General features: G+C 36.3%; 2 protein-coding genes and 1 long non-coding RNA gene across 3 annotated transcripts in view; 1 reads left to right on the top strand and 2 right to left on the bottom strand.

The window, feature by feature from the left end:
* LOC107664888 (chloride anion exchanger-like) overlaps positions 1 to 6,926 on the top strand; it is a 22,507-nt gene extending 15,581 nt beyond the window's left edge. Inside the window, 6 exon segments of the mRNA XM_016455575.1 lie at positions 5,321 to 5,413; positions 5,501 to 5,596; positions 6,149 to 6,373; positions 6,471 to 6,524; positions 6,610 to 6,744; positions 6,876 to 6,926. Of these exon segments, the coding sequence (XP_016311061.1) occupies positions 5,321 to 5,413; positions 5,501 to 5,596; positions 6,149 to 6,373; positions 6,471 to 6,524; positions 6,610 to 6,744; positions 6,876 to 6,926 (654 nt within the window).
* LOC107664891 (uncharacterized) lies at positions 389 to 1,163 on the bottom strand. Its single transcript, XR_001631501.1, has 3 exons — positions 1,070 to 1,163; positions 790 to 930; positions 389 to 485 (listed from the first exon to the last, which is right to left on the bottom strand). It is a non-coding gene; the product is annotated as an uncharacterized LOC107664891 (long non-coding RNA).
* A 1,417-nt stretch (positions 6,927 to 8,343) lies between the features above and the next one.
* Positions 8,344 to 9,114, bottom strand: part of LOC107664884 (E3 ubiquitin-protein ligase Hakai-like) — a 10,262-nt gene continuing 9,491 nt past the window's right edge. The window contains exon 7 of the mRNA XM_016455572.1: positions 8,344 to 9,078. Within this exon, the coding sequence (XP_016311058.1) occupies positions 8,519 to 9,078 (560 nt within the window). The 3' untranslated portion in view covers positions 8,344 to 8,518. The remainder of the gene's footprint in view (positions 9,079 to 9,114) is intronic.

Raw genomic sequence — 9,114 nt, forward strand, 5'->3', positions numbered from 1 at the left:
ATCCTTTGAGAATCCTGAGGAAGAGGAAGAAGGCAGTGAAGAAGATTAAGAAAATGATAAAGAAAGGGGAGCTGACCTTAACATCTGTACGTCTTAAACATGATAACAATAAACTCAAGGATTATGCAATGTAGCTGTATTGCATCCAGTGCTTTGATACCTACTGTACATCTTAGATACCTAAATGATATCTTAATCTTATCATTTAGATATACATCACATTTCTTTCGGTTATAGAATGGACTACAGGCCACATGCTCAATGCCCATTGAAGAGTCAGAGGATGAAAGCAACATGGAGGATCTAGACAAGCCCACAGACTATTCAGATCTTCCAGTCCAGGTGAACTGGAATGTAGAACTTCCTGCCAACATCCGAGTTCCTCCTGTGAACATCCACAGTTTGATCCTGGACTTCTCTGTGGTCTCATTCCTGGATATATCTGCACTCGAGGGTCTTAAAGCGGTATGGCAGCTGTGTTCATTCTGAAAACAAAGTGTCAATTAAATAACTTTGCTAATCAAAGCATGAAATTCTAGTTTGATTATCTGAAAACATCTCTAATGAATCACAAACACTTGTGTTTACAGGCCATAAAAGAATTTATACGCATTAATGTTGACATTTACATAGTAGGCTGTGACCGTAAGTACTTTTTTTTTTCTTTCAGATTGCAGGTTAAAGGGAATTTGTAGTGTATTTGACAATGTTTTCCCTTATCTACAAAGCCACGGCTATTATAATATAACTTAACTGTATGTAATAATAAAGCTGTGCAGTAACTCTCACCTTTGACATGTCGTTTCCAGCGTATATCATAGAGAAGCTGAGGAACTGTACATTTTTTTGATGATGAAATCAAGACGTCTATCTTCTTTTTGACCATCCATGATGCAATGCTCTTCATTCATGAGTCTCATCCACCGAAGACTGTGAGCGAGAAGGTGACGAAAACATTTGGAGATTGCACAAGCTTCATTTGTTCATTCAAAGATGAATTTGTTGCATTTATCTAAAATGCATTATTATAAAAGTGCATTGTTAAAATGTGTGTCTGATTTGAACTTACGCAAACAGGTCTCAGGAAGTGACCAATATCAACACGTTAATAGCAGCAGCACATCCAGTTGGTTGACAATCCAAGCAGTAAGTGACCCAACAAGCACCTGGGATTAAACCTGTAAAAATATGAAATAAGAATGAAATAGTAAATATTAAAAGCTATCATTTAAAGCAAGAGGTCATCATAATTTCTATTGAAGAGATGTCTGAAGTTCTCAGTTGGGTTAATCTGCTTTATTTTCTGCAGGATATGAAAATAGAAGTCGAAACAGACACCAAACCAGAGACAAGGTTTTGAAATGAACCAACTTGAAACCTCCACTATACTGAACTTTAAAATCTGTGTATATAAGAATTTACTTGATTTAGCACATAGCAGTTTTGTATTCTGCGTACTATGCTGCATGCAGAATGAATTAGTTTGAGAATATGCCAATGTGTCATGTACTAATTTAATGGATTTGTGGTGAACAAACACTCTTATCAGTTCACTATCAGTGCCTTTTGTATATTTACATTTTTCTTTTTGAATAGTATTTTTATGTGTACTATTTTTATTCTAAAATAAAAAAATTATGTTTTCTAAAATATACTGTGCTTCCTGACTTGAGACGACACTTGCAGATCTCGGGGGAGAGTCGTGGCCTAATGGTTAGAGAGTTGGACTCGTAACCCAAAGGTGATCTAATTATTTTATTTTACTGGAGTAATAAGCATTATAAATCTAATTCCTAGCTGTAAATGATTAACTATCTGTATGAGAAAGCAAGTTCTGTCAGGACCACTATCGTCAAAATGATAGATACTTAGCATAAAGTTTGGTTTGGCGGTATGGTTATGTTCTGGGCAAAAAACTCCCTGCCCATCCATGCAGCCTGTCATGAATGAGCAGGGAGAGTAGCAATAATAACCCCCCTATAGGGTAAACAGAACAGAACAAGGCAGATATCATTAATGTTCTTAATGATATTTAAGTGTAACACTTTATTCAAGATAAAGGACTCTGATTAGCAAGGAATATCAGAAAGCCAAGTCCTGACTGTGGCGAAAGGAGGAGCTGGGGATGGAGGAGGGTAATTTGCTCCAGGTTGAGGAAGTGAAGAGGGAAAGATAAAGAATCTGTAACTTAAAATATTATGGAAAAAATAATAATTTTATAGCTACTAAAGATGACTTTCTCAAATATGAAAATAGTGAAGTCACACTGTAACAGAGCAGAAACTTTTTTTTAAATTGATTACTATTATTATTATTATTATTTTAGATTTATTTTACATTAAAGTCAAGACTAATCTGTCAATTAAGTTCATTCTCATTATTATACCAGTAGTAAGTAATAAGGAGGAAAACAGCACTCTTTCCTGGGAAAGGGCCATAAGGACTTGAATTATAATAATAATAATTAATAATAATTTATGCATTTAGCAAACGCTTTTATCCAAAGCGACTTACAGTGCATTCAGGCTATACATTTTTTACCAGTATCCTATGTGTGTTCCCTGGGAATCAAACCCACATCCTTTTGCACTGCTAATGCAATGCTCTACCACTGAGCCACAGGAACATTTATATTGCATACTGCATAAAAAAGGAAAAAGAAACATGTAAAACATAGATTACCTAACACGATTTAAGAAGGAATATCCTTTCTGATACTGGAACAACATCATACTTCTTGATCAGATTTTAGTTGTAAGTTTATGGTTTAGAGCTTTGTTTAGGCTGAACAACATAATCTCTCTGATTTCAAGTGTTGGTTAGGATTATGTTTATAGAAATATAATTGTGTGATTGGAATGTGGTTCCTGGACAAACACAGGATATTGATCCAGGAACAAGTTCTATTTGGTCAAATTTTCATTCTATTTCACAAAATGGAAGCTGTTTGAATTATATAAGAGAAACACATGTAAAAATAGATTATTGCACAATATATGTGGTGCACTTGTTGACTTAGTAACTGAGCCAACACTTGAAATAGAAGCATTTAATCAATCTGGATATGAGTAATCACAAATTCTGGCAAAGGAAATACAGTAGCAGGAAACGTACATGGACCTTTGGACTTACCACACAATACATATATTGGTCATAAAATTTCATAAAAATTCAATTAAATCACAACAATGGCACGTTTTAATGCCTGCACTAAGTACATAGGCTAATGGAAACATTAACAGCACGACATGGAAAAAGTATGTGAATAAGCAAATAAGCTGTTAAAAATGGCGAGACGAGATTGAAAGTGTAGGTTAGAGTGTCACTCCACTCTAAAAAAAAAATCACAATTTTTGAAACTGTGATGTTCATTAGTCTTAATGGAGAAGTTCATCATTGTGACTTGTATTCAGTAATTCATAACAAATTCACGTAGTTCACATACTTTTTCCTGCAGCTCTATTTTTTGTTTCCTTCTCTAGAACGCATGTAAATAAGGAAGAATGACTCAAAAAATCATGTGATAAAATCCATCAATGATTAAAGCTCGCAAAGACATCCCATAATATCTGTGATAAGACTAATGACAACCCACTCATCAACAAACCAGACTATATAAAGCACTCAAGATGCATCTGGAAACGAACTAACCAAAATGCAGCCCTTTGGCAGACACTATGTGGTGGTCAGGCCTCTGTTTGCAGAGGATTCCTCCGCAGAGCAGCACGAGAGGATCAACAGGAACCGCAGAACTCTACGGCACCATCTGAAATACTATTTCACGTAAGAATTCAATAATACATTCATAACAGCAGGTCCTTTAAACTGAAATATGGTATCTTATCAGAAGCACGTTTGAAGTTGTGATGTTACTGAGATCATGCGTTGATCCAACAGGAACCTTTAGCGAATTGTGTTCATCTCGTTTGCACTGTAGTTGTGATACAAATCGTGCAAAGAATGCAGCTCTTTCCCTTCTTCCAATCATTGGATGGATGAAGAACTACAACATCAAAGAAGGGCTGCTGGGTGACATTGTTTCAGGCATCAGCACTGGGCTAGTGGCAGTGCTACAAGGTATCACATTTAACATCCATAGTGTTTGGCTAAAATCATTTTTGGAAGACTTTGTAAATTCTGTAAAACCGAAACACGTCATAAAAATGTGTAATTACACCACCTCACGGGATTATTTTGTATCAGGACTTGCATTCTCTTTGCTGGCCTCTTTACCTCCGGGATATGAACTGTACACTGCATTCTTCCCTGCAATAATCTACTTCTTTTTGGGCACCTCCAGACACCTGTCAGTATGTGCGTGATATGCATGCATTTACATGGTACACCATAAAAAACTATTTTTTGAAGCGTTAAATAAAACAATGATTAGTGGAGTATGCTGTACAAAACACTATTTCTATTTGAAAATTCAATTTAATGCCGTAGCTTAGGTGAAATTTACTAGCAATTTCTGAGTGAAAACACTTTCTACACCACTCCTTCAATGTATGTGCATAAAACATCACACAAGGTGAATTCATTAGAAGTGAAGGCTTGTACATAAGTGAATGACATTGCACTTTCTAACTGGACTGTGTTTTAGGGGCCTTTCCTATTCTGAGTCTAATGGTGGGTGCTGTTGTCACCCGACTGGTGCCTGATGAGGGGCCGCCAGCTAACATCACTGGATTTGAAGGATTGAGCATGGACCAACAGAGAGTTCTAGTTGCTTGTCATTACATATATATATATATATATATATATATGTATGTATGTATGTATGTATATGTGAAGAGTTTATTTGCAAAAACAGATAACTTCGTTTTTTTTTTATTTTCAAAAATCATTGTTTTTTTATTATGTAATCATGTTTTTATTGTGTTAGTTAGCTGTCATTTTTTGTTATTTTTAACCTAATCAAAATAACCCAACTGAAGTTTGATTGAGATTAATTGGAATGCACAAGGAAAAAACATGATTTGTTGAAACATGAGAGTTATCTGTTTTTGCAAATGAACTCTTCATATATCCCCCTCCCCTCAATAACTACTGTTTTAATTGAAGGACATTCAGAATCAGAACCTTGACTCTTCTGGAATTACTAAATAAATAACGTTTGAAAACAAGCATCATTGTCATAAATACAGAAGAAACACCAGAGCAAATAATACCAGAGCCAATAATACCGGGGCCTCTGAATATTTTGTTTGACAATGTGGTGACTTTGAGTCAAAAGCTCAAAACCACTGCTTTAGATTTTTCTCTCTTGTACAAGTACAAAAAAAAAATCTTGTTTTAATGTGATTTTGTTCTATTTTAGATTTACGAACCTGATGGAGTGAAAATATTCAAAATTCCCTCACCCATCTTCTTTGCCAATATCGATTTCTTCAAAGACAAACTGGTCCAAGCAGTAAGTTTCTTTTTATTTTAAAGATATGTATAGAAAGAGCTGGGTGTTATATTTCTGGACAATATTTTATTTTTATTTTTTTTCTAGGTGGGTTTTAGTCCCCTAAAAGTGTTGAAGAAAAGGAACAAAGCTCTGCGAAAGATCAGAAAAATGTTGCGTAATGGGGAACTGGAGGTTTCATCTGTACGTCCTTACTATTGATATAATTTATCTATGTTGTTTTGTATATGCTACCAATCAGACATTTGATCACATTTCACACACTAAAAATTATTTTTACAATTAGTTTGACAGGATAATAAAGGACATTATCCTACCTCCTCTACTATTTTATTTGTTTTTAATGGATCAATTTGACAGGATAATTAATGATACTATCCCACTTCCCATTTATTTATGTTATTTTTTTTTTTACTTTTTGGTGCTTTTGTTGTTATGTTTCAAATAATCTTTTTTAAAAACTTTTAAAAATGTAACTTAATTTTTTATTTTTAATGGATTATTTTTTCTTTTACATTCATTATTTTACTTATTTTATAATGGTGACCTCAACCACTTTAGTGACTATTCTAAAACATAAAAAGTATAAAGTAACAATAATAGTAAACTAATAGAATGAAAGAATGAGTATACATTTTTCTCCTCATAAATAGCACAAAATTAAATCAGAAAAACTAGTTCTTGTATTATTTGAAATGCCTGTGGTCCCAATAATGACATCCTTTTTTGATCTAGAGAGGCCTAAAGGTGCGACAACCATCAGTTGACACTTCAGAGGACGACAACAGCGTGGAGGGTCTGGACCAGCCCACTGATTTCTCTGGCCTTCCAATCCAGGTGAACTGGAGCACAGAATTGCCTGCCAACATCTCTGTCCCTCCCGTGAACATCCACAGTTTGGTCCTGGACTTCTCTGCTGTCTCATTTCTCGATATATCTGCTCTCAAGGGTCTTAAAGCGGTAAAAAAGCTTACTATGAGATACAGCGTACTGTATATTTCCACTGGATTTGATTTTTGAGATCTAGCCTAATTATACTTTTTGTTTTTTCTTATAGACCCTGAAAGAGTTTATACGAATCGAGGTTGACGTCTACATAGTTTCGTGTGATGGAAAACAAGCTCCAATAAATTTTCCTCATTACCAGCCATTTTATTTCAAAACCTCTTCATTAAAACAACTCTGGTCTCGTTACAGTGTACATCATGGAGCAACTTCAACGATGTTCATTTTTTGATGACGAGATTAAGACGTCCATCTTTTAGCCCACACTACATGATGCCATGTTGCACATTCTGGAAATGCATCCAGATCATGGAGAACTAGAAAAGGTGCATAAGATGATTCATTTTGATTAAAATATTGAGATAATATTTTATATTTGACTTACATCAACCATCAGCTGTCAAGGTTCTAAGTAATTCATACTGATCTATGACTATCTGTGTTGTGATGTTTGCAGGATCTAAACATAAACTACGAAGTCATTCAGAGAGACAGTATAACTGTGTGAGGAACAGAAGATTGTGAGCTAAAACCCCCTGCTGAAATACATATTTTGTAGGCCTACATTTCAGTCTGGCCAGTGGCTGTTTTGAGAAGAAAGCACTATTTTAGTTTACAGTAACATATATTCATTGTTACCATGTTTACTGGTGATTTAGTGGAAGTAAATGAATTCATGTTGTTTGTGGTTTAGTGACAGGTAGACAAACTGTCACAAGGGGCGAGGAGAAGCATTACACATGTAATTGATTTAGACTACTTTTTCTTGCTATTGAGTTTTGAATAAGACTAAGACATCACTAATGAATGAAAACAATTCCTACCTTACAAACAAAAGCGGTCCTACTTCACCACAGTTACTTACTCGATGGTCATCTGGTGCCGCACGTGTTCCCACTCAGAGAGCAGTCTACCTGTACAGGTGATTTCCAGCTCTTTATCCTCTACAGTCCAGAAAATGTTTCCTCCTCGATGTGTGGACAAGGAAAGTAATGTAAAAATGCTGAAACTGTAACGTATTTAGTTTTTAAAGCGCACAAAACGTTCGTCGGGGCTGCGGGTGGATTTCTGAAGTCGCTATTTAGTCGACCAATCAAAATCTTGACGAGCGTGACGCGATACAAAGGTACTTGTTTCAATGTTTTAATAATTTACTTAATGATTGCTCGTTTCCTGTGGAATCCACGCCTTTCCAACAAAACTGTATGCCACAGTGCCTATGTTACTCATTACATTTGTATATTTATGTTGGATTAGACATTTTCTGTAAAGTTTTTCATAAATTCATAACCAATTTTCTCTCTCTGTCGAGAGTTTTGGACAGACCAACTAGTCAATATTATATTAATGCATGTTACTTATGTATGTACCAAGTATTTTTTTTTTATGTATTTTGAAACAACAAAACGATCCAAACATGTAAATACTTCTGATTTTACAATGAATGCATCTGTAAATCAAATTTAATTGAATAAAAGAACTACATATTACCTGCCTTTTATTTTATATATAAAAAATTAAATGGTATATTTAGTTGGTGAATATGTAGAGTATTATGAGACACATGAAGGTTTTACAAAAATGGCAAACAGCCAATTAAGACTGGAAAAAGAATACATTTTAGACATAATTACCAATAATCTATTTAATATATGATATACATAATCATGATGTTATGTGTTTTTTGTAAATAACATTATTTCCATTAGTCTTCAGACCAACTTTCAGAACCCCTAAAAAAAGACAATAAAGACTGAAACTCAAAAAGTTATTTTTTGTCATATTAATAAACAAATTAAATTTAAGGCACTAGATGAGATACTAGATAACCAACGCAATAAAACATTTAATTTGTACATTTCATTTTGATTACATTCAAGAAACAACACATTCAACAATCAACAAAAGCCCCTAAAAGCAGCATGTATGGGCTGAATTATTAAAAAGCAAATGTTTGAATCTGACGACAAGAAGATTTAAAACACCATTCAGTACTGATCTTTATTATACAGTTTATTGTTTCAGACTATAAAATACTTTCGAATCCCTGCCAGGTTTACATACTAAATCACTTTATTTAGCAACAACAAAACCACGTTATTACTGGTAATACGGTCTGTAGCGGCCCTGATCGGGGTGATGTGGCCCCGGCATCTGTCCCTGTGGAGGGGGACCCTGCATTCGAGGAGGGGGACCCCGGGGTGCCGGCCACATTCCTGGACTCAAGCCCCCAGGCTGGTTGAATGGTGGGCTGAGTGTGCTCTTGTCCTCGGGAAACTGGGGGTTGTAATGGTGGGGAGGCGGGGCACTGACAGGGGGACCACCATGCTGAGGGGGCGGCCCTGGAGGAGGATGGTTCATAAAGGGGGGCATCTGACCAATGAGGTGTCCGGGAGGCGGGGTGATGGGAGGGGGAACAGATGACAGTGGAGGAGGGGCCTGGTTAAAAACCATGTGAGGTGTGTTTGAGCCCTGTCCTGGGTGCGGCATGGGGTGACTGATTGGGGGAGGGGGCGGCGGGGGGCCGTAGTGCTGCTGAGGAGGTGCCATCATGTGATGTGGATGGGTCACAACAGGCTGACCTGGATAGTCTCCTGGGTGATGGTGAGGGGGAGGAGCATTGCCGGGCTGGGGGAGGGGGTCACGGGATGGTCCGGAGCTCGCAGAATCGTCCTGGAGGGGAACCGTGATGAGGT

Source organism: Sinocyclocheilus anshuiensis, unplaced genomic scaffold (genome assembly GCF_001515605.1).
Source record: "Sinocyclocheilus anshuiensis isolate Anshui unplaced genomic scaffold, SAMN03320099.WGS_v1.1 scaffold299, whole genome shotgun sequence".
Classification (NCBI taxonomy): domain Eukaryota; kingdom Metazoa; phylum Chordata; class Actinopteri; order Cypriniformes; family Cyprinidae; genus Sinocyclocheilus; species Sinocyclocheilus anshuiensis.